Below are 27,637 nucleotides of genomic sequence, written 5' to 3'. Positions count from 1 at the left end.
CTGGACAGATTTTCACCAAAATTTGAAGGACTTGCTTTTAGGCTGATTTCCGTCAGTGTAAAAATTCAGGCCATTTGGTTCACAAAAGTCTTGAAATCGGATAAAGATATATGTGAGAACTATATCCAAATCTGATTCGATCTCGATACAATTTGACAGAGGTATTTTTGAGCTCCATAAGTTATCTGGTATCATATATCATTCTTGTGGAGTGCATATTACGCATGTAAGGGATTTAAACTCCCAAAATCGGATGAAACATTCATATTGGAACTATAACTATATCTGACCCGTTTTTACATAAGTACTTGCTTATAGACTGAATTCGGTCGGTCATTTAGTGAACAAAAAACCTGAAATCGGATAAAGATATATATGGGAGCTATATCGAAATCTGAACCGATCTTGAAAAATTGTAAACACTAATTTCTGAGTTGTATCTGGTATTTGTACAAAAAATCTGCCTGCTAAATGTAGGTAGCTGTCACTTTTGAATGGTAATGCAAAACTACACTTTAACTTGCCATTACTAGTAGTGCTGAAAATGTTTTTGCCAAATGTTTGCTGGGGTTTCTACTCTGCCTTAGGTGTATGACTGCTGGGATATGTAGCGACTTTCCTGCCCCCATCTTAAACCAACTAAATAACAAACTTTTAGTTTAAATATATTGTAATTTGCAATGATTGCTTTTACTGTTGCCGGATATTGATTCGAAGGCGGTTTACCATCACCTCCAGCAAAAAAAATAACCATTTTGAATCCCATACCATATTGTGGATCTCATTTTTAACAAGTCATTAATTCAATGTACCTAACATCAAAATGGTCCAACGACCTTTTTCGAACAAATTATAATATCAACTCTTCTTCTTTGCCACCTAAAAGTTTTGTTACAAATTTACACAAAATTGATTCGCCATTCGGTGTGGGTGTAAAGAAGACCATCCCTGAAACTTGTGGTTTGTGATTCACATTAATCAAACTCATTGTTGTATAGTTGTTTAAATCTTTGTTTTTAAAATGTTCAAAATTAGGAGATAAAAACAAACTCTCGAAATAATGTTGTCAGTTGCATACATGCGAACGAACGAAAGAACGAGCAAGCAAATCTCCATGAACTTTATTAAGTGATTCAACAACGTGAAGTCAACAAAACAAAAATTACTTTTTGTGGTTTTCATTTCAAAACTAAATGAAAAACTTTAGAAAACTCTTGCAGATTCTCTATGCAGTAGTTATACGCAGATGAAAAAAAACATGTGCCAGATAAGAGGGTGGATTTAACTTTCATTTAAAAAAAGGAATTTGTGACGAACGAGTATAATTATGCTGGCTTGCTGAAACTGGCATTTACAAATATTAGTCAGAATGACTATGCAAAAAAAAGTATCAAACGAAATCCATTTTCTATTTTTTCAATTTGCCCTTTTTAATATATTTCTTTTCCCTGTTAGTAAAATCAGAGAGTTATTTTTCGTTAACAATTCTGTTGAAATCTTAAAATTACGGAATGTAGCCTCTATATTAGGGTCTATATGACGACGTGAATCTGCATCAGAAACTTTTATCATAAGCAATTAGAATATTCAAATGCGAAACTTGAAAAAAATCGGTGAATAATGTAGCTAAAATCATCAAAGTACGGAATATCGGACGATACCGTTATATGGGGGCTATACGAAGACGCTGTAATATCCATTACGAACTTCAAATACCAAATTTGAAACAATTCCGGTGAATAATGTCGCTAAAATCATCAAAATACTGAATATCGGGAGGTACCGTAATATGGGGGAAATTCAAAGACGTGGACCTGCGCAGACAATTTTCTGTCTTAGGCTGTAGTATCCATTTCGAACTTCAAATGCCAAATTTGAAGCAATTCCAGTGAATAATGTCGCTAAAATCATCAAAGTACCGAATATCGGGACGTACCGTTATATGGAGGCTATACGAAGACGTGGACCTGCAGAGACAATTTTCTGTCTTAGGCTGTAGTATCCATTACGAACTACAAATACCAAATTTGAAACAATTCCAGTGAATAATGTCGCTAAAATCATCAAAGTACCGAATATCGGGAGCTACCGTAATATGGGGCATATTCGAAGACGTGGACCTGCGCAGACAATTTTCTGTCTTAGGCTGTAGTATCCATTTCGAACTTCAAATACCAAATTTGAAACAATTCCGGTAAATAATGTCGCTAAAATAATCAAAATACCGAATATATGGGTGCTATACCAACACGTGGTCGTACATGCGGTCCAAAAGTCCTCCAGACATAATATACATTTGAGTAAAAATTTTATCAATCTACACGAACAGATTTACTGCGAGAGGAACCACAATACGAGTTCCCAATCAATCATCCATCGTACACGGACCGAACACTTCAAAAGTTCTCTTTCGACTACTGATGTAATGAAAAATTTTAACTGTAATTCGTTACATTCCATTTGTAATTTGGGAATACCATTTGTAATTCTATTCATCTCAATTGTACTTTAAGAATTATATTATATTATATATATATATTCGTATATATATAAAATTCCATTTGAAAATCAAAATAATTCGTTTGAATTTCGAAGTGTTTCATTTATAATTCGAATGATTTCATTTGTAATTCGACAAAGCAAATATGAAGCCAACACAAAAAATATTTGTAATATCAAATGAAATTATTAGCAATTTTCAAGCTACAATTACCATAACAAATGGAAAGCTCGAACTACAAATTGAATAAATCGGCTTTCAAATGAAATAATTAGAGTTACAAATAGAAAAATGCGAATTACAAATGAAATAATTAGAAATTTAAATGGAATATTACCAACAACAAACGCAATTTTCGAACTACAATTAAAATATTACGAATAACATATGGAAATATCGAATTACAAATGAAATATCATGGTACAATGAAGAGAAGGTAGGTCAACTTTGAAAAAATTGCAAGTATAGAGGTCTACCCGTTTGGCTTGTAATGTCAGAATTACTATCAAAACAATAAAAAAGCAAACAACTTGTTGCACTGATTTTGAATAAATAATTTAAAACCGCGAAAACTGAATGAATGGTCAAAATTTCTTTTCAATATCATGTTCTATATATCTCTTATGGTTTATTTCGCGACAAAAACTGTAGATTTTGTCGATGCATTCGTTGCAATAAGCATTTTGAAAACACCCGAATTTGAATATTTTCTGAACAATTTTTTATTATTGAAAAGAAGACACACACATAAGCAAATGAAGTTGGCATATTAAGCCAGAAAAATAAAAAAATTTAAATCATATGGTAGTTCTGCCCTACCTTGAATTCATTGTACCATGTGAAATATAACGAATTACAAACGGTATTCTTGAATTTCAAATATAATCTTTCGAATTACATCTGATAAAGGTGAAGTTGAACACCGAAATGGTTTTGTAAATTGCAAAAATTAACAGAAATATCTTTCTAACAAGAAAAGGCTTAAGTCCAACAAAAGGAAAAAATCTTTTCGAATACGGTTATTAAGTATTCTTAAAACCGAATACCGTATCGACCGTATCCGAAAACATAGTAACAAACATGGTACAATCAACACAAGATAGGCTAACTTTGGAAAAATTGCAAGTATAGAGGCCTACCTGTTTGGCTTGTAATGTCAGAATTACTATCAAAACAATAAAAAAGCAAACAGCTTGTTGCATTGATTTTGAATAAATACTTTAAAAACGCGAAAACTCAATGAAAGGTCAACATTTCTTTTCAAAATCATGTTCTACATATCTCTTATTGTTTATTTCGCGACAAAAACTGTAGATTTTGTCGATGCATACGTCGCAATAAGCATTTTGAAAACACCCGAATTTGAATATTTTCTAAATAATGTTTTTATTATTGAAAAGAATACTCACACATAAACAAATGAAGTGAAGACATATTAAGCTAGAAAAATAAATAAAATTAAAATCATATGGTAGTTCTGCCCTACCTTGAATTCATTGTACCATGGTAACAAGGACATGTAACAATTTTCGCTACGATATTATATACATTTAGAAGTAGAAATAGCAAGTAAAAAAAGCAGAAAAGTTCTGCTAAGCCGAACTCTTAATACTCTAGACCATTTTGACGGAACTTGCAAAATGTAAAACGCCGCTAAAGTTTAATAAAATTCGAATACCATGTATTATTGTTATATGGGGCTATAGGAAAACACGAAACTCTCTAATCAATTTAGCTAAAATCGTTTGAATACCGAAGACATGATTTTGTATGGCCTATTTTCTGTGTTCGTAAGAAGTACCCAATTCTAAATTTCGAGTTAGATATAATTCTGGTGAAAGGTGTGACAAAAATCAACCAAATAACGAATATAGGGAGGCACAGTTATATGGGAGCTATATGAAGATGTAGACCTATGTAGGCAACTTTTTATCATAGGAGACAGCACCCATTACAAACTCCAAATATCAAATTTGAAACAATTCCGGTGAAAAGTGTGAAACAAATAATCAAAATATCGAATATTTTTGAGGTAGATTTATGTAGGGCCTCTACAGCCAATTATCTGCTAAAGAGGGATGTGCCTATTACGAACTAAAAATACCAAGTTTGAAATAATTTTGTTGGAAAATGTAATACCATCAATATACTGAATATTGGGGTTATACTATATATGGGGGTTATACGAAGACGTGAACCTATATAGAAAATGCTCTATTATCTATTACGAACTCTAAAACCACATTTTCCGATGAAAACTATGACACAAATCATCGAAATACCAAACATCTGAAGGTACAGCTACATGGGGTATATACCAAATCATGAACCTATATATACAGTTATCTGTAGGGATATTTTCTATATATTTTCCTAGAGTCATTTCCACAAACAGATTGACATAGAATTTTATACGGATCAAGAATTATATACTTTATGGGATCTAATTGCATACTTTGAGGTGTTACAAATGGAATGACAAACTTAATATCCCCTCCACACTATGATGGAGTGTATTGAAGACCATACCATAACGTGAGCCATATCGTAACGTGAACTGATTTTGAAATATTTTGACAGAGAGAATAAATATCCTAATTAACAAGTTATACCTAATTCCATTGGAAAATATGAGCGAAACAATAATACATAAAATCGAGAGGACCGCTATATTGGAACTATACCAAAAAGTAGCCGACGTCGATACTTTTTTGTAAAGATTTTACGAACTCAATAAAAAGTCCGAATCGAAAGATGGGCTAAGAAGATCTTTTTGTCATCTAGGTCAATCCCCTCAAAAATATGAGTTATTACAACAAACATAATAACAGGCATGCGGTTTTAAATGATTATTTTAATAAGTCATAAATGGAATGACAAACTTAGTATATATTCTTTACTGTATGGTAGTGGGTACAAAAACTTCAAATCAAGTTAGTCATGATCTTTATGAGGTACTGCAAGGAGTCATTGTTTACAATACGTCTATTCGCAATCAACGTTTTTTTTGCAGTGGTTTTATTATCACGTTCAGCATGTATTCAAATATGTATGATTCACACGTAGCTTACCAGCATGTTTTTCTCACGTTCGCACAAATAATCTGTAGATAACAGTTCTAAATGTTTTCATAAAACTTTTAAAATAAATCTGTTTCTACGTGGACCAATTAAGTACTTAGTTTGCAATTTTAAACATAGACACTTACTGTTGTACGGAGCAAAGATTGACTTACCTTACGTTTCGACCTAGCCATGCGTTGATCTCGAGAATTTTCCGCCTCACCCGGAGGTCGCTTGCCCCAAACGGCCAGTGCAATGCGGGTGTAGGTGAAAATTAGCACCGACAATGGAACAATAAATTGCAGTGTCAGCAATGCCAGCGTGTAGTAATAGTTTTGTTCGGCTGTGGGCCATTCTTCCTTACAGATGTATCTAAGGAAAAGAACAAGAAGCAGAAGAATAAGTTGAACAAACAAAAGTCACAAAGGAAATCATGCACAAACAATGAAATTGTAAATTATACATGAATTATGACAGCTGAAATGGTAGTTGTGTGCGATGTGGATGTTGGCCGACAGACCGGCTGTTTGTGAAACAGTTGTTTGACAAGGGTTGTGGACATTTGGACGTTTTCTTAACAAATATTAAATATTTGTTAAAGACTTTTGTAATTTTTCTCTGCAATTTTCTCTTTTTCCAGATTGTATTTAAGACGTCCGTGCACTTGAAGAAAATAATTAAAAAAAGGACACGCTACCCTTTGGAATGATTTTAAATTAGAAAATCAAGTTGCGCATAAATTAACTAAGACCATTTTTAATGAAATTATTTTGGAGATGACTTTTAACAAGGAATGGAAATATCGACCTTGTTACACAAAAGACAAAGTTTTAAAAAAAAACACCAGCAAAACAGTGACACAGACTAACGCCTGCCAATTAATTTGTAAATTAGCAAATGTCCTTTGGTCAACTTAACCAAGACAATTTATTATACCCTACAACACTATGTGTTGGGGGTATTATAAGTTTGATTGGGCCAAAAATTATGTAACACCTCGAAATATTGATTTCCCATATAGGAAAGTATATATGGATCTTCCTAGCTCGCCGAGCTGAGTCGATCTAGCTATGTATGTCCGTCCGTCCGTCTGTCCGTCTGTCCATGTTAATTTGTAATCACTCTACAGGTCGCAATTATGGCCCGATCTTCACGAAATTTAGAATGTAGGTGGGGCTTGGACCAGAATAGAACCCTATTGCTTTTGGAGATGATCACCAAATGTTTAGGGGTTGAAATGGACCAATTACTGAAAAAATGTCGGATTTTGCAGTAGCTATACAGGTCGCAATTATGGACCAATCGACGCGAAATTTCGCATGTAGCTAGAGTTTAGGGCGGGGAAGAAGCCTACTAATTTGGGTGGTTATCGGATAATATTTAGCGGGTAAAATAGGCCATATCTTTTGTGTTGAAAAAAATCAAAATTTTTCATTAAACCGTGAATATTTTAAATCCCGGCGAAATCACAAAGCCATCACAAGGTTACTTCTGACTTTACATTGATGTTATTATCCAACAAATCGGATATATAGCAAAATATGTGCGATATATATGTCTATCAAAGAAGATATGCTTGAAACATCTCTTATATGTCGAGAACGGCTGAACTGATTTCGACAGTTCTCATTAATTCAGAATGGCCTCTTGGCAGGAAAGAAAAAACGTCTAAAAAAATCGCATAAAAGTATCTCTCTAAGATGAAAATATTGATTTTGTAAAATTTTCTCATATTTTTTCAATTTTGTCGTATTTTTGGCATATTTCCATTTTGAATTAAACATTTAAAACATAACAAAACTAAGTAGTTAGGATATCAGGATATCATATACAGATCTCATTTATGGCACGATTCTTACGAAATTTTGCATGGGGATAAGATGAGGGTCAGAATAGAAGCCTACTTTTTTTGGAGATGATCGCTATATATTTAGAGGTTGAAATGGACCAAAAAACTGCAAAATTGTTGGCAGGTCGTAATTATCGCCCAATCCTCATGCACATTTGAATGGGGGTTACCTCACATTGCAAAAGCCAAGCAATTTCGGATGGCCTTCGAAAAATATTCAATGTGTGAAGGAGTTTGCCAACTTTTATAGACAAAATACGAAAATGTCCATTCCAGTGACTTTTTGGAGAATTCACAAATACAGGAAAGACGCACTTCTGACTATTTCGTTAACGCTGATTTGTTGAAGAATATAGTCAAATGTCTGTATCTCATATAGATGCGTTTCAGTCAAAAACCAATAATAAATGTTAATTTTTTGCCACTTCTGAGAGATTATAGGTCTTTGGGAAATATTGGTTCCAGATCTAGGAAGACCATTTACGTGCAACATCTACCATTAAATTGGAAATGAGCAAATTAGTTTAAGTTGCTATTATTCGAAAATTAGAGAACGAAACCTGATGGTTTTCTTTTATTATTTGTCACAATATTTTGTGAAATTCTGTCGAGTATTTCGCCTATATAAACTGTATGGTTTATTATAGTGTTGTAGGGTATTCAACGGTCGGCCCCGCTCGACTGTAGCCTTTGCTTACTTGTTTTTTTGGTATAAATTGTTTTTAAAGTGTTAGAAAAAAATAAATAAATAAACACCACGACTTGTGACCAGTTGCGAGTAAACAGGTCATATTTATCTAGGAACAATTAATAAATACAAATTTTTAAACCTACCTTCCACACAGTTCATACCAATCACCAGGCTGTACTAATTTTGAAACAATTGGTATTGGTAACGCGGTGGCCAAAGCGATGAACCATATCCCAACTATTATGAACTTGGCATATCTAAAATGAGAAAGAATTAATTACGTGAGATTTTGTTGAAATGTTTTGTAAAGAAGACATAAAGTGTTAATTTAAATAGAAGTTTTTATGAGAAGGTTCACAAATAAAATAAAATGAATCAAGTATACGGAAGATGTAGCTATATCTAACCCCATTTAGTTTTATTCTAGTGGAAACTTGTAGTAGTATGTGGGCTATACGATATCTTGAACCAATATAGATATTTCTCTCTCAGGGAGTAAAGTGCTTAGATTTTTAGAAAATTCCTTTGAACAATGTTGCTACAATCATCAAAATACCGAATATAGGGAGGTACCGTTATATTGGGAATAAACGATATCGTGGACCTATATAGACAATAATCTTCCAGGTCATGAAGTACTCAAAAGAAATACTTATGTGGATTTTCAGAAAATTTTATTGAAAAATTTGGCTACAATCATCAATTTAACAGTTCTCTTCCAGAGGGTACAGTATTCAGAAAGAACTCTTTTTGTGGATTTTCAGATAAATCCATTGATAAATGAATATAAAAAATCTTCAAAATACCGAATATCGGAAGGGGCCGTTACATGGGTGATATACGTTATCGTGGACCTATATAGACAATTCTCTTACAGGTGAGAACTTGTGTAGTTCTTTGTGAGTAGAATGACGAACTTAATATACCCTTCATACTATGCATGGTGGAGGGTATAAAAACTTAAAATTGGGTATATTTGAAGGTGGTTTTGGAAATGTATACTAAGTTTGCTAGCTGTACTAAATGTTACTAAGTTTGGGTGAACGGATGAAGCTGGAATTTTGTAATTATGTATTGGGGTCCCTCTTGGTGGTAGCTCTGTGATAAATGTGGTTGTTGTGCTATATTTGGTACAATTTGGTGTTGGGTGAACAGATAGTCGCTGTTCGTGTATAGCCTGTACATATGGAGGTGGTCTCGGAAATGCGTCCTATGTTTATACGAAAAGTACTGAATGGTACTATACTTAGTATTGAATGAAGTGATAGATATAAAACTGTGAATTTTGATATTTATATTACTGATGGTGTTTTGGAAATGTGTCATAGGGTAAGTGTACCAGTAGTCGGCACTTTTAGGATTTTCGCGTTTTTAATCGCTCACCATTCTGAGTGGAACTTTTCAATTATTACAAAGTTAATTTATTCAGATTCGAAATTTTGTATAGGTTTTGCAATAATATATAAAGTGTTAATAACTTTTTATTAAATTTCATAAATTTGTAGTTTTATTAAAACAATGCTTTTTTGCCAGTAGTCGGCACCACTTGCTAATTGTCGGTATGGCATGTTCTAACAGTCGGCATACCAATTTTTTTGTAAGAATAATTAATAATAATAATAAATTAATTCATTAAAATATAATATTTTTGTTTAGTTAAACTGATTCGACGTCTTTATTGTACTTTTCTTAAGAATATGGATTGTTGAGGACCTTCACAGACAAAAATTTAATTTTTATTAAAATAAATCATATTTTCTTAGCGAAATTGTATACAAAGATAGCTGACAATATATTTGAAGTAAACAAAGTACATTAAGTTATAATAGTTTCATTTATTTGGGCTTAAAAATAAAAAGTGCCGACTACTGGGACATGCCGAACTTAGGCACACTTACCCTATAATTGTTTAAAAAAGTACTAAATGATACTAAATTTGTTATTCAGTGAAGGAAGATGGCTGGAATCCTTAAATTTGATATTTAGGTCTCTGTGGATATCTGTAATTGAAATATGGAAGTCGATTTGGAAAGGTGTACAATAATTGTGAGAAAATTACTAAATTTGGAGTTAGGTGAAGAAATAGTAATAAAATCCAAAAAATTGAATATTGAGGTCTTTGATGGTATCCGGTTTTGAGTTCTGGTGGATGTTTTGAAATGTTCGAAAAATACTAAATTATATTAATTTTGGATCACTGTTGGTGTCTAAGATGGAGAGATTTGGATTGTTTTGGATACGTATGGGTGAAGGGATATAGCCGAAATTCTGAAATTTGATATTGAGTTCACTGTTGGTTTCTAAGGTTTACGTATGAAGACGTTAAAATTAGTTTTATACCGAAAAAATTGACGTGGGTCCATAGGGCACTATACTAATTGTACTGCACTAAATACTAAAATTGTACTGCACTAAAATTCTCCGCAGTAAACTTCAAAATAAAATATTTTGAAGACTTTTTTTGTAAAAGGTAAACATTTTCCTATTTTTTTTTTCCAAAAAATTAAAAACTTGAAAGTCTGAACATTGAGTGCGATGTATAAAGTTTATATAAAAAAAATTGACAAACTCTACAATTTGTGTATTTCGAGTATTGAAAAGGCTTAATACGAACTGTTGTAACGAATTTAAAATTTAAATAATTTCTTCTCTGTTATTCTGAGCAGTATCGAATGGATCGCCACTTTTTTACTTTTTGTGATTCAGTCCAACGACTGACAAATATTTTATATCGTTTCATACGAGGCCCAACCCTATCAAGCCAAAAGAATAAATCCGAGTATCATCAAACCAACTAAGTTAGCCCGAATACCATCACGCCGACGTTATCAACACTGACTCCATAATGCTGACTCTATCAACACGAATACCAGCAAACGGTATAAACCGAAACATATGTCAGGATAGCAGAAGTATTTTCCGAAAAATCATCGATGCTGCAGCCACTCTTTATATACCCGTTGGACGATTACCCAAAATGAGAGGTGTTGAAAGTGGAAAGAGAAACTTTATACATCCGACCAATTTTCTGATGAAAATCGAAAAATCGTCTAAAATATTCGAAATACGGAAAATCCAGTGTAAATTTTTAATGGGCTCTATACTTAATTGTGGATTGATGTAGCACATTCTCTATAGCAAACATGTTGAGAGTTACTGTCAGATTTGTATTCATACAATTACAATCATACATGCAATATACATTTATTAAAATTTGAAATATTTCGTTTCTTATAATTCCACCACCAAACGAATTTTGTACTAGCACAAAACATTTCTATTTATTCTATATTCACACATTGGGTCAACATTTTGGTGACACTTCATTTAACAGCTCATTATGTCCCACTAATGCAAAATGCTTGTAATTCATTAAGAGAACTAACTACAACCAAACATTCCCACTTTCCGACTATGTAGGCGTAGACGTTTAGCCCATGACGCATCAAACTCAAATCGACATCCATAAAATTGTTGGCCAGCTGATGCCACCCACAATGTACCCACCTTCCTTCTTCTTTCGAATATTAATGTTGAGTTAATTTATTTGTATAGAAATGTGATACGGATGAGCCTGTAGTAGTAAGGCTATGTTCACAGCCATACAGGATAGGCTCCCAAGCCATAATGATTTAGAGAAAGACTAGACCAGTACAATTGTTTTTATTGATTGCTGGCTTAATGAAAACAAGGAAGGTTTACATTGTCACATGATATATATATTTGAGCTGACACTGTTTGTCATTATCCCATCGTCCGAACAAAGGACACAAACTCACGTAACACTCAAAGCCGTAAGTCTAATGACGTGCCCCCACAATCCCAATACAAAGAGTCACTGGCTTTTATTTCGTTAAAAATCCTAATTTGCTGCTAGGAATAGACAGGAAACATAATTAGAGGCAATTTAGTGTTCAGAACTGTATGGGAGAAAATAAAAACCAACATACTTTGTAGCCGGATATTCACGATATCAAATAAATATTTAGTGAAGCATTTGGACAGCATTTCACACTTCCGTTTGTTATATTGTGCGGACGTTAAATCGGAGAGTGGTGGAACCGGTGGGTGACGTAAAACTATGAATGTAGTTAATGATGACTAACGTTTGTCCTTGATATTTGAACACATCAAAAAAATTACGTTATGAACTGACACGTGGCACCTAATTATAAATAGTAATACTCTCACATTTCAGGGGTCTGAAATTAATGGGGCTATTTAATTTTAAAAATTAGTATTTTTAAAAAATTGGTAAAATTGCTTGTATGTCTCACTTTTAAAATTGAGCTTGGAATCTTCGCCATATCTATTGAACGTGAGCCTGAGCTAAGTCTCCAAACTAGGATTTCAAAAGATTGCTACAGTTTAGTTCAAAATTTATATGAAACTAGCAGCACAGTGCCCCTTCTCTTAATAGTCCTATCATATTTGGTACATTAAAAAATTTCCAAAATTTTACTTAAAAAAATACAATAAAAAAAGATGTAAGTTCGGCCGGGCCGAACTTTGAATACCATCCACCAATTGGAACGAATTTGGCAATTTTCCAAAAAAACAAATCCGTTAAAAATTTTGTTAAAATCTTAAAAACACCAAATGTAGCCGTCAACTCATCATCAAAATATATGGGGGCTATACCTGTGTGGACATGCAGAGACAATTTTCCGTCATAGGCAGTAGCATTCATTATTAACTTCAAATATCAAATTTAGAACAACTGCAGTGAATAATGTCGCTAAAATCATCAAAATACCGAATATCGGGAGGTACCGTTATATGGGGCTTTACGAAGATGTCTACCTGCACAGACTATCTTTTGTAATGGGCTGTAGTATCTATTACGAACTTCAAATATCAAATTTGAAATAATTCCAGTCAATAATGTCGCTAAAATCATCAAAATACCGAATATCGGGAAGTACCATTATATGGGGCTATACGAAGACGTCTACCTGCACAGATTATCTCCTGTAATGGGCTGTAGTATCTATTACGAACTTCAAATATCAAATTTGAAATAATTCCAGTCAATAATGTCGCTAAAATCATCAAAATACCGAATATCGGGAAGTACCATTATATGGGGCTATACGAAGACGTCTACCTGCACAGATTATCTCCTGTAATGGCTGTAGTTTCTACTACGAACTTCAAATATCAAATTTGAAACAATTCCAGTCAATAATGTCGCTAAAATCATCAAAAAACCGAATATCGCCAAGTACCGTTATATGGGGTGTATACCAAAACGTGGACCTATATGGCCCATTTTCAATACCAAAAGTCCTGAAGAAATAATATACATTTGAATAAAATTTAATAAAAAATGAAATGAACTTCATACAAAATACCAGAGAATGGAATTATACTCTTCACTATAAGATGATAAGTTAAGGTATAAGTTGTATTTTGCTATAGAAAATAAGCTTTATCAGTCTACACTTAAGTATAATATCCATATAAGGATATTTCGTGATTTTTGGTCTCTCGGTCCCATTTCCATACAAATCAACTGAAATTTAACATTTCGTGTTCTGAGTGGGTAGTTTATGTTCAATTAAAAATATATTTGTTATTTTGAGGATAAATTTTTACATAACGATTGACGTCGTTTTTGACTCTTTCAATGATGAAATTACTTTTATGTTTTATTTCAGTATATAAGCTTTATTCCTCGCTTTTAGTACATTTAGGACCATTGTATACAAAACAAAAATAAAAATCCAAAAAAAATGCTCATTAAATTTTAATTTCACCAGAAAAATTCGTATAATTGTAATACCCTCCACCTTGATAAGGAGGTTATATGAACTTTGTCATTTCATTCGTAATATCCCTAAATATTTGTCGTAGACCCCATGAATTCTAAGTCAATTTAACGACGTTCATCTTGTCCAAAAATTAGTATTTGTAGTTCGTAATGGGTTCTAGCTTCCGTGGCTAAACATTGTATGTGTAGGTCCACGTTTTTGTATAGCCCCCATACAACTGTACCTCCCGGTATTTGGAGTTTTCATAATTTTTGCCCCATTTTTATTCGGATTTGTAAAAAAATTGGTATTCGTAGTTTGTAATGGGTTCCTGTGGCGAAACAAAGTATGTATAGGTCCATGTTTTCCTAAAGCTAACATAACAATACCAATCGATACTCGGTAATATCCTAGTCACATTTTGCCTTACCAAATGGTGGAGGGTATTAAAAGTACTGCCCGGCCGAACTTAATGTTTTTTGCTTGTTTTATTAATTTTTCTTTACTTGTCAACAACTGGAGGGAGATGTTGACCCTATAAACTAGTAGAATTTCACCTCTATTCGTTCTCATATAAAACATTATTAGCGTTTTTGGTAGGCCAATAATTCATAATTTTTTGCAATGGCAGTTTAGACTAACTTAGACCCCTAAAATAAAAAAAAACAAGTAAAAAAACATTAAGTTCGGCCGGGCCAAACTTGTAATACCCTCCACCCTAGGGTAAAAGAACATTAGAAGAAATGTGGCAAAAAACATTAAAATGCCGAATATCGGGAGGTACCGTTATAAAGGGGCTACACCAACACGTGCACCTATAATTACAATGTTTCGCCACACGAACTAGGACCCATTATGACCCACAAATACCAACTTTTACACAAATCAGTGAAAAAATGTGGCATAAATCATCAAAATACCGAATATCGGGAGGTACCGTTATATGGGGACTATACCAGAACGTGGACCTATACATGCAATGTTTTGCCACACGCTCAGGGACCCGTTGTGACCTACAAATACCAATTTTCAGACAAATCCGTGAAAAAATGTGGCATAAATCATCAAAATACCGAATATCGGTAGGTACCGTTATATGGGGGCTATACCAAAACGTGAACCTATACATGCAATGTTTTTCCACACGCTCAGGGACCCGTCATGACCTACAAATACCAATTTTCAGATAAATCCGTGAAAAAATGTGGCATAAATCATCAAAATACCGAATATCGGGAGGTACCGTTATATGGGGACTATACCAGAACGTGGACCGATATATCTCATTTTCAATACCAACCATCCTAGAGACAATACACACACTTGTGCCAAATTTCAAAGGTCTACGTCAAATAATGTGGGCTCTATCGTGATTTCAACAGACAGACAGACAGACAGACGGACAGACAGACGGACAGACAGACAGACAGACGGACATCGCTAAATCGTCTTAGAATTTTATGCTGATTATGAATATATATACTTTATGGGGTCTACGACGAATATTTAGAGGTGTTGCAAACGGAATGACAAAGTTAATATACCCTCCTACCCATGGTGGAGGGTATAAAAAACAAAGAATTTGCCTCTTACAGCAGACGAACCAGAAGAAGGTTCTAATATCGAAAAGGAAAGAAGCGACTTGATCGAAACCCGCGTCGCAGTGACCGAAAAATGGCTCGTCAGCTGAACATATTGCAATATGCCATTCGGCAATTATTGAAAAATAAGCTCGGGTAAAGCCTTTAAAATTCCAAAAAGTGCAAGAACTTACACCGCAACAGAAAGAAAATAGACTCAAAGGAGCTAAAGAGTTGCTTCGAAAGTGGTGAACTGCCGAATTTGGTTTTCTCCGATCAAAAACATTCGTTGTCCAGCAGTTTGTAAAGAAACAAAACGATCGTGTTTCCTTGCCAAAGAGGTCAGCTGAAAATGTGCACCTTCGGTTGGCCACCAGAACTCCAGCGCCGGCCATGGTGATGGTGTGGGCCGCCATAACAGCAGATTGTCGCTCTCCGCTGTTATTAATCAAATATATATTGAATATTTATTCGAATAAATGTCGAATATTATTGAGCCAAGCCTTGGGCACGCAAACATTTTGGCCGCAGACCTTGGACATTCCATCCACCAAAGTGGCCAAAATTTTGCAGTGCAACATTCGGGAAGCTTGTGACGGTTTCCATGCCGTTTGAAAAAAAAAAACATAAAAATTATGGCGTTTGACTTTGTTGCAGTTTTTATCTCACCCTGTGTACCATCCTCGCATTAAATCATTCCTTATTGAACCCGTCGTCAAACTAGATTTAATTCATGAAAGATATATTGTTCGTACCAGCCAACCGTACAGATATGTGAAGGATCGACATTGAAAAATAGACCCCAAAGACCATCACAAAATCTCATTACCAAGTAATTAGTATATTAAGAACATATTTTCCCCACTAACTACTAACAAAGGGGTTGGTTGTTTGTTGCAAGGATGTTACAACCAGTCACCTTAGGTTTGTTGTTCGATGTGCTTACCCTGTGCCACCGTTACTCATTGCTTGGTAAATGATGATTAGGAGACTGCGATGATCACATGTAGTTGAATGTGCCTCACACTTGACTGAAAGTTATTCCACATTCATTGGTCTCGACATTATGAACTTTTAAATTTTAGCAGTTTCCTTTGCATAATATACTGAATTGGACCAAAATGGAAGGAATTTTCTCCTAATTTCACAATGACCACGTTTCGGAGAAGGCTGATATAACATATTACATATTTTAGATAGTTCGCTTCAATTTTCCCCCCCTCCCGAGATACAGAATCAGATTTTACACTACGTTCGTAATTTTACATCACCCTTCATTAGTGATATCTATTACATTGTCTCAATGAAATTTTTAACTATTTTTGAAAAGAATTGTTTTTTATAAAGTTTTTATAAAAAATATATGTAAAACGCAGTATATGAGGGCTATACGAAAACTTGAAATGTAGAATACTATTTGGTTTACATTAAAATTATATTGAATGAGGTAGAATTGCACAATAAATTGAATTTCTAGTATTGTATTACCTAATGTGGAATTCACCTGCAGGACAAACAAAAATGCTATATGAAATAGTTTGCACAAAACACACGGTTACGAGCACTTTCACTTATTTCTTATTGCATTGCTTTCACCTTTCCACTAACCCACTTCAACGAAACTATTTTTTACCTTCATTTCGCTTTCAGATTCTAAAGAATCGATTTAATTCGCATCTTGCTAATAAATGGTATTTCATTGATTGAGTTGTTCTTTTTCCGGTGTCCGGTGTCCTTTTTCACGTCGCCTTGTTTGCTTTAATTAAATCTGCTGAGAGGTCTTCTGCGATCCTGTTTTCAACGTTCATTATTCCTTTCTTTTCTTCTTTTATTGAATCGTTTGACAAGTTTTTCATTTCTATCGGTGTGAAACACTCAACGCAACTGGATCAGCGAATATGCGACTATCCGTGTAGGTGGTAGAGATAATTGATGAGCATGGATGGCACTTGAACTTTGTACCAAATTTTTGTTTTCAAGCAAAAGTTTTACCTTTTAAGTTTTCGTGCATTTTCTTTTTTTGGTCTATACTAGAGCTGACAAAAACCGTTTAAAAGTTTTATCGGCAATTAAAGTACACAAATTTAATTTTAGCAAAATGCACAGCCTATAGAGGGTACAAAATGTGGTGAAGCAGGATAAAATAAAAAAAAAATTAGCGTTAGGATTTTTCTATTTAGAACAGTGTGGCTTGTTTGTTCGTGATACCATAGTATTTTGTTGTTGCAAAATGGTCAGGCTTATCCCTTTATTGTTGTTTTTATAAAAACAACGTTTGTTTATTAGTGGAGAATGATGGTAATGTTTACCAGGGGGTAAGGCAGGGAATACCTAGGTTTCGGAAAGAGCCACCAATCCTCATCAGTTCCCTTGTTTTTGTCTATTTTTTAATAATTTTTTTGCACTTTAATGTTTACATAAAACAGAGACCCTCAATTAGAGACTGTGCCAGATTGGAGATCATATATCACACTTCTGAACATTATTGTAGCTTAAAAAGGCACTTAGGAATCTAAATTGTAATTAGTTTAAATACAATGTGTTAAATTATATAAAACTAGTTTCGTTTCCGTGAGCCGTTTTTAACAACTTAATCACGAGGCGAAAAAAATCAAATCCTGGGTTGTAGGATAAATTTTCGTTAGTACATTAAGAAATCGAGAAGAAAAATTAGTCCCATGTTTCAGCCATGATTAGTTGGTGCAAAACATTAAGTGCATGACTAGAGACTTGACCAGAATGTATGTGGAATCCATTTCGGGTGGAATTGATTTCACATGATTAGTAGTTAGTGCACAACGTTTAACATTTATACCATTGATCAGAAATGTATGTGGAATTAGTTTCAGATGGAAAGATGTAACCCGAAACGCACTTCGAATCACTTATTCTGATTATAAATATATATATGTATATATATGTATATATATATATATATATATATATATATATATATATATATATATATATATATATATATATATATATATATATATATATATATATATATATATATATATATATATATATATATTTATATATATATATATATATATATATATATATATATATATATATATATATATATATATATATCCGAATACGTTTCTATGTCGATTTAACAATGTCCATCCGTAAAAATCACTTTAGCTTCCGAACGAAGTTAAATAGGTTGATGTATTTAATGTCTGCAGTACTTTTCATAGGTCCACGTTTTAGTTTAGCCCCCCTTGACTTTACCCCCAAATTTAAGGTGTTTTGGTTGATTTAGTCACAATGTTGAGCTGAATTTTCTGTGAATTGACAGTATATGTTCCCAGCATGTACATAACATGCTTGCATAGAACTGTCTATATAGGTCCAAATTTAGTTTTAGTCCCCATATAACTGTATTTCCAGATATTCGGTATTTTGATAATTTGTATCACACTGGATGCCTAAAGGTGCTAAATCTTATGATGAAAAATGACGGACACAAATACCTCTTACCGTACCTCTCAATATTCGATAATTAGAGTAGTAGGCACTGCCCACTCTGGCAGGATAATTTATTAAAGAGGTTATGTCTTAGCGCATTTGATTGTAACATGCAAAAGGAAACCCATGGTTTCTTTTGATGATTTTCATAGAATCACATTAAAAATTATTTATTTGACAACATCTCATTGTCAAAATTTATATTTATAAATTCAGTGTATACACAGAAATCAGAAATAGGAACCTGTCTTTATTCAGTGAAATGTCACAAGGTAAATTCAAGAAAATGTAGATATGGATAGCCTTATTAAAACCGCCTTTAGCTTCCTAATATTACCATGGCTCATATTTGGTAAAATTTGATATGTAGGTCTTCCATAGCCTTAGCATATTTTGACAAAAACAATTTAGATTTGGATATAGCTCTTTTATATATCTTTGTCTGATTTCAAGTATATTCTTTAACAAAAGTGTCATATAAGCCAACTAGGACAAAGTTTGCCGGAGACTACTGAATTTATCCTAAAAGCAAATATGTAAAATTTAATGAAAATCGGTTAAGATAGTTCATCTCTCGCATCCATATATATGTTTCATCTGTAGCTTCCATGCATATGATTCATCCGACCAAGCACTTTCAAAGGCATAATTTACACCCCATAACGCCAAGTTTTGTCGAGATCGGTTGAGGTTTGGATATATATCTCACTAACTTGGTGTAAACATACACCAACTTCGCCATGTTTGCCCAATCAAGTTGTCTGATCTGATTTTATATTTGGTATTCAGAAAGTCTGATTTTATATTTGGTATTCTATAGTAACGATAATTGTTACGATTTAGATATAGATTTTCTATATATGAAGAATATATTTGTATATCCTCAGCCATATTGTTATAGAGGGTATATATCATTTGATACGGTCAAAATATGCCTAGTCGAAATAATGGTTCTAGACCCTAGATCTCATTGGACCAAATCCGTTTCAGAACATTTGGAGTCGATCTAGCGATGACCGTCCGTCCGTCTGTCTGGCTGGCTGGTGCGCACGATAACTCTCGAAGGGAGTATCCGATGTGGTGAAAACTTGGTACATCCCATTTTTTTTTGTCAAACTTAGATCGAGTTCGGAGATGGGCAATATCGGTCCACTCCTTTTAGTACCTCGCACACAAAAAGTCGAAATTTTAAAAAAAATATATTTTTTGCACAGAAAGAGAAACGATAATCAGATTTTGCTCCAACTTTGCGAATCGTAATATTTGCGTCAGTGCTAGGTCAGGTGTAAATGGACAATAATATTGGTCCACTCCATCAAGTACCTTCCCCACAACGGGTCAAAATTTTGAATAATTATAACTCTCATAATTAGGTTCGCTTTATATTCCACACATTCCACAATTTCCACTAACAAAAGATCCGTTGTGAAGATGGGATGTATCTGTCCACTTCTTTTGGTACCTCCCCCCATAAAAGCGAAATTGACATCGGATTCTATTTAAGACTTGGTACATCCCAAAATTTCCATTAACACAACAGAGTCTAAACATAGCACGTCGCAATATTTGTATCATATTTATTTACATCCGATACGAAATGGCCAAAATTGGCCCATTCCTTCGGAACCTGATGCATAAGGGTTTAAATATTTGAATAATCATAACAGAAGTCAAAATATTTTTAAATAATCGAACATTGGCTGAGGGTATACATCTGTCGACAAAAACGACCGATACTTTTTTACTTGTTTCTATTGTATATGATCCATATTATTCCCAAATATTTTATTGACGAAAATATTGCAATATGTATCGTTTGAAAAAAATACATATTTCATTTGGTATTGAACTCATACTTTTCTGATTTGTATTCAAGCAAACTACACATCTTCACTAGCAACCAGTTAGAAAGTTTTCGTGGTTGTTCCGACAAAAGCATACCCATTTTTGTATATTTATCCTTCTTAGTAGTAGGGGAGGTACTAGAGGGATGTTCCATGTTCGCACTACCATGTTATTACAATATTCGCTGAGAGGGTTGTAAAAAAAACCTTAATTTCGACCGGGCAGAGCTTTTTATACCCTTCACCATGAGGTAAGGATAGGCTTTAAGAATAAATGCCAAGTGTCATTCAAAACGGTTTGATAATGCATTTAAAGCTTTCAAAATGCCATAAAGTGGACGCTACCGTTATATGGACGCTATACCATTTTTATGACTAAGTTCATAAAATGAGTGTATATCTGGAGGTATAATTATATGGCGAATAAGAAAACAGGCACAAATATGGCCTATTTACGAACTTGACCTTCACATATGTGCAAAATTTTAGTCTTCTATCTCAAGTCTATGTAATTATAAATTATATAATATTTTTCTAATTTTGAAGATCTCGATTCCAAAAGATTCTCAAAAATCGTTGCGTTTTTAACCCTTTGTTTGGAGTATAATTTTGTTTTCATTTTCACTACAAAATTCAAATTTAATATGAGATATTAACATTAAAGATATACTATAATTTTGGGTTTTCATTCTCAAAATCTCCTCTCCCTGTCTCTCTATTTCTTCTTTTTTAATTTTTAGCCTTCTCATATTTATTAAAAAAATTAAACAAATCTTCAACTCACCTCTTAGTTATTCTCGGCCTCAGCGGCCACATAATAGCTATATACCGATCAATTGATATAGCCACCAATGTGTAAGCACTCACCAGTACCGACACAGCTTGCGAGTAGTTGACAAAATGACACAGTGCTATACCAAACGGCCAATAGCCCAATATAAAAGTTGATATGAACGAGGAGGGAACACAAAACAGCGACATCAATATATCACCCATGGCCAGATTTGCTATGAAATAATTTGTGACGGTGCGCATGCGTGGCGTTGATTGGACAATATAGCACACGGTGCCATTACCAAGCAGAGCAAATACAAATATTGGAATGTAGAGGAGATAAACCGCCGTTATGAAGTAAACTGATGACAAAGTGTCACCATCGCCGCCATCATCTCCACAGGCGTCAAGAGACCATGTCTCATTCAACTCCATATCAGGGTGGCATTCGCCCTCACAGTTGGCGGCGGCATACATGGAAGTGCTGACATTGTGGTCACCACGCAACAGTCGGAAGCTTTCGTTTGTGTGTTGTGTCACTTGATGCGATATCGATGAAATCGTTGTGGTCGTCACACTGGCCAACGATTCTAACAGATGATACGTGGATGTGGAGGTTGCAGTTGTGTTGTCCGAGCTCGAATATTCACCATAATCTATATCGGACTGCGTTCGAACATCCATGCCCATGTCTGAGTCGAATGCTTCCAAAAGTAATTGCTGTTGGGGTTCTATGAAATACAGGTTGCTATCGCCACCGTCAACGATACTGCCTTCCCTGTCACTTTGTTGAATTGCATTCGTTATGCTTAAATTTGTTGTTGTCGTCGTTGTCGTGATGTTTGTTTTGTGTTGACCAGCACCACCCCCATCGCCATCACCGCCACTCGTGCTGCGATACCTTCTCTTTACTGTGGCCACATTTAAATGAGGCAATATACTACGAGCCATATACTCTCGCAGAAAGTATTCCATTTCGTTGTCGGTATTAAATATAAACAGCAGCTCAAGTGCAATTAGGACCTTCCTCTGCTGCGGCTACGGATGCTGCTCCTGTTTATGCAGTGGCCAATTATTCGTCCCACTTGTTATTCCTGGTTATTAAAGTGGAAATTTTTGCTTCAGCAGATAGTGTTACTGCTGATGTCGGAATGTTTGCTCAGCGGAAAAGTGTGTTACAACATTTTTAATTGCAAATTTCACAAAATTAAAGAGTACGGTGACCGTTGGATCTACTCCGAGATTAACCGCACAAATTCATAAACTTTCTGTGTTTATGACATTAAAGCATTGCAGGTTGATGTTGATGTTGTGGTTTTTCCATTTTCCAATAATTGGCTTTTTAACAACATATTTAATGCGTGCGAACAATATTCTGGCTGTGATATAGGTTTCCTATTTCATATTGTCTTTGTTTGTTTCACCTCTTTGGACGGGTGAAATTTCTTTGGGGACACACTGTGGTAACTGTGTTTTAATTCTGTGCAATGTTAAGTTGTTGTTGTGGTTTATACAGCCACTTTAGGTTTCACTCTTCCTTGGGTAAGGGCTCTTAAAAGTGAATCGCTTATTTCATTTCTAACAATTCTGATTTTCTTTTCTCCAAACTGGCATTTGAGAGTTTAGCTGATCGCTTTCAATCAGTTGAATGAGATTTCCCAATTCAATTTTCCATTTCACATCGTTTGTTAAATACCTGAAAATGGATAAAAAAAACAATCAAAAATGAGCGAATATCAAATATATGATTTTAGTTGACAAATGCAGAAATTACTATGGTATTTAACAGGTATTTACACATGCCTTTAATAAGGCATTAACTAATATTCTTTTCGATAGGGAACTCTTATAAAAGATTATTTTTTCGATAGGGAACTCCTGTAAAAATTGTATAAATAAGATTTGATATTTAGAGTTCATAGTAAGTAACAAGTAAAAAAGCAACTAAGTTCGGCCGGACCGAACTTTTAATATCCTCCACCATTTGGAAGAAACTTGAAAATTATCAAAAAAATTCCGTCAAAAAATACCGCTCAAATTATACCGTTATATTTTGGCTATACGAAGACGTGGTTCTGCATAAGTAATTTGTGTCATAGGTTGTAGTAATGGTTCCAAATTTTAGATACGAAATTTGTGACAATTCTGGGTATCATTATACGGGCGCTATACTAAAACGTGGACCTATTTGGACAATTTTCTTGTAGGGGGTAAAGAACTCAGAAGCAACACCTTGTGTGGATTTAAAGACAATTCAATAAAACATTTGGCTGAAATCATCGAAATACCGAATATCTGGGGGGGGGGGGGGTGGCGTTATATTGGGGATATTCGATATCGAGGACCTATAAACACAATTCTCTTTCAGGGGGTAGAGTACTCATAAAGAACTCTTTTGTTGGAATACTAAAATTATAAAAATACCGAATATAGGGGGGTACCGTTATATGGTATATCGTGGACAAAAATATGGGCCATCTTCGAACTTGACTTGCCTGCAGACAATAGGCCGACTGTGTAAAAATTTACTTTCCTATCTTTATTCGTTTTGACAGCAGCGTGATTACAACAGACGGACGGGCAGACGGGGCTAATTCGTCTTAGAATTTTACGCTGATCAAGAATATGTGTACTTTGTTGGGTCTAAAATAATTATTACGATGAGTTACAAACGGAATGACGAACTTAATATACCCTCCATACTATATATAGTGGACGGTATAAAAAGCGTACTTAGGAAAATTCGTCGATGTAGGTCCACGTGAATTAAATTTAGCGTAAGATATGGAGATGGACAAGACTTCTCCACAATTTGTGGACATAGGCCCAGTTTCTTTAGGGTGTTATGAAAGTTTCGATCCTATTTTCAAACGGAATTAATTATTATTTGGTATTCTAATGTCGCCGCTCGAGTTTAGGTATTTAGTGTGTTCAGAATATAATAGTACGTTTTCTCATTCTTTTTAAGCACTCCATATGAAGTCATGGAAGAAACATTCTGTTGTTCGCAGTTCAACGACATATTTTGAATTCAAGTCATTTAATTCATTGTAGGTAAATATATAAATATTATTTAAGCTAATAAATCTAATAAGAAACGAGCAAAAACAGATAACTACGGCCGGGCTACCCAAAGAAAAACATTTTATATAAAATAATCTGGATTCAACGTTTCCCACTCTAAACTGCTGGACCCAACATCTCTTTAAGCAAATTCAACTTTAGGATTTTCAGTCTCTTTTAACAAAGCCAATTTTGGGATATTCGGAATCGAGTATAACCTAATATTCTTATCAAACTTAGATCCAATTTGAGGATGACTATATTGTTAACCCTTTTAGTAACCCACACACAAATGGTAAAAATTTTCCAATAACAAATGACCACTCTATATAAGTCTGGAAAAAAATCAGCTTTATATGAACTAGAAATTCCGCTGTTTACTTTGAAGCAGCCCATTTAGAGTTATGGAGCAATCCTTTCATTTCTACATTTTAATGGTATCTATACATACCCTTATAAAAATGCAAAATGTGCGGTCGGAATTGAAAATAGACTGCATCGTTGAACACCTTTTTAAAAATCAAAATTTCTTCCATGAAAATTTACAATTTCTCCATGAATGGTAATGATTTCACTACTTCTTATGCTTTATACCAATTGTTGGGTATAAAAGAGAAATGTGATTGTCAAATTTATCTGCGCCCGGAAAAGGTTAAAGTTAGAATAAGGAAAATTTTGAATTATGGGAACGATTGCCGCTATGGGGTTCGATAAGAAGTAACTTTTGCAAATTTGAATTAGAGGGGATGGGAGTGGAACCAAAAGGGTTCGTAAAGTACCTTAAGCCACCAAAAATTGGACCAATGGTATTAAGCAATCGGACGCAAAAAATACTAAAATATATTTAAAAATGGAGGCTTCTTTTAAACCATTTATATCTGCTGTAGTTTTTATATTCACTTTTTAATAATTAGAAAATTTTACCTGGAGAGAATCTTCAATGATGCCCACAATTTACAAAACAGATCCAAGCAGGACATTTTGTTGTAGACAATTCAACTGGTTTTTCGACTAAAATCAAGATGGACAATTTTTTCTTAATAAAGTTATGAGTATTTGAAAAATAGTTTTTACGCCGTCAGAAAATTTATTTGTAATTTTTTTTACAAATTTTCCAAACGCTCGTATTCAAAATATAAATTTTGTATTGAGGTTGCTTGATTACAAACAGTTTTTTTTTTATTTAAAGGGTTGTTTTACTTCAACCTGAACTGGAGACAAAAATATAATTACGTATTCTACTTTCTACCGTCAGTTTTAAGGGCTAAGTACATAAGAAGCTTGAAGTCATTGCTAGGCATATTAATGCCAAATTATAATGGAAAACGACGGCTGGATTTTAGTGCGGCTCTGTAATCCCTTTGTGAAATGTCACAAAATATGCCTAGCCATGACTTCGAGCTTCTTATGTACTTAGCCCTTTGGAATATATTCCTAATCCTCAAAATATTCTTCTAAAAACCCATACAATATATTATTACGATTTAAAGTATTTTCAAAGTCGCAAAAGCTCAGATGATATATTGCGGTACAATTTCAAAACAAATTGGTTTAATTTGGCCTTTAGTTGAATTTGCATTCATCCCACAAATAGTTTCATTATAAAATAGTGGTATCATTATGATCACGTATCGGTTTCGCACATTTTATAGCTTTTGTCGGTCTTAAATGTATTTTCCAGACCATTGAAGTTTTGAAGATGGTCTAGTTTTTTTCAAGACTTTATTGATTTTTTAACAAAATAGCTTCACTAGTATTTTTACAGATTTTTTTCCTCAGTCATATATACAATTTGATACGGCCAAACCGTGCCCCATCGAAATAACTGTTTCAGATCCTAGGTCTTTTTGGATGAAACCCGTTTCAGGACATTTGTCTGTTATAACTCTAATAAAATACGGAATAAATATCAGTTTCTCCTCCAACGCAATATTTTTATTAACACAAGATCAGATATGAAGATGACAGATAACGGCTTACCCCTTATGGTACCTCCTCCATAAAGGGTCACAATATTTAAATGCTTATATATCTCATAACTTGCCAAACAATTCAGCGATTCTATTCAAACTTGGTATATCAATTTTTTTGGCATACAATTGGCAATAGATGTCTGATTTTTTTTTTATTTTTGCAGATTCCAATATTCTTATCAGTATTAGATGAAGTGGAGCACTTCGGTCCATTACAACTGGCAATTCACGCATATTTGAACGTTTTCCAAAAATGAAAAAAAGTCGAAATATTTGGACATAAGCTGAGGGTATACATCCGTCGGCAAAAGCGACTAATACTTTTTAATTTGTTTAAGTAACAGTAAAACATTAATAAACAAGTAAGCAAAGGCTATAGACGTGCGGGACCGAACATGTGATACCCTACAACACTACAATATGTTAGAAGCCCCCTTATGTCCAAATCCAGTTTGGAAGATTTCGCTTTTGAAATTATGTCACGGAGCACTGCCCAGATATTACTAGCATTTTGACCAGGGACATTTAACCAATATTTACGAACTTCGTCGTGCTGTTAGTTGTAGTGGTCCATTTTACAGCTAAATATAATCCAATGGCCATACATAATGCTAGACTTCTTCCCTGTCCCTAACTTTCTTCTCAGGCGTGTCGATTGGCTTCAATTGTGTGATCAGGAAATTTTCCCTGTTTTTGAATATTGTGCGATCATCTCCAAAATTAAGAGGCCCCTCTGTATTTCTAAATTTAGACTCATCTATATGGTTTGCTTGTCTAGGATATTTGGCTATATTCGTCAACGAAATCAGCAAAAAAAGGCAGAAGTTCGCATTTTGTGTATTTGGGCCATCACCTGTAAGTAATGTTGGTATTTTTCAGACAAAAGTAGTGGTTCATTCTACCCGCTGTCCTAAACTCTAACTTCATGCGAGATTTCGTGTCCATTCGTTTCTATTTGTGACCTTTATAACGGCTGCAAAATCAGGAACATTTTAGTTATTGGTCCATTTCAACCCCTAAATATATTGCGGACATATTTGAAAACAATAGGCCTAGCCCTTCTGAGCCTAA

The 27,637-nt window shown here is 34.1% G+C and overlaps 1 protein-coding gene across 2 annotated transcripts in view; it reads right to left on the bottom strand.

Moving 5' to 3' along the window:
- LOC101893689 (RYamide receptor) overlaps positions 1 to 27,637 on the bottom strand; it is a 449,765-nt gene that overhangs the window by 214,330 nt on the left and 207,798 nt on the right. For both annotated transcript variants that reach the window (XM_059126931.1, XM_005180108.4), the window contains 3 exons: positions 21,541 to 23,226; positions 8,246 to 8,359; positions 5,736 to 5,934 (listed from right to left, as the gene is read on the bottom strand). In XM_059126931.1, coding sequence (XP_058982914.1) covers positions 5,736 to 5,934; positions 8,246 to 8,359; positions 21,541 to 22,505 — 1,278 coding nt within the window. In that variant the 5' untranslated portion in view covers positions 22,506 to 23,226. The remainder of the gene's footprint in view (positions 1 to 5,735; positions 5,935 to 8,245; positions 8,360 to 21,540; positions 23,227 to 27,637) is intronic.

The sequence above is a fragment of the Musca domestica genome, unplaced genomic scaffold, assembly GCF_030504385.1.
Source record: "Musca domestica strain aabys unplaced genomic scaffold, Musca_domestica.polishedcontigs.V.1.1 4, whole genome shotgun sequence".
NCBI classification, from domain to species: domain Eukaryota; kingdom Metazoa; phylum Arthropoda; class Insecta; order Diptera; family Muscidae; genus Musca; species Musca domestica.
Note: the sequence above shows the minus strand (reverse complement) of the source record. Positions and strands in the feature narration are given on the sequence as shown.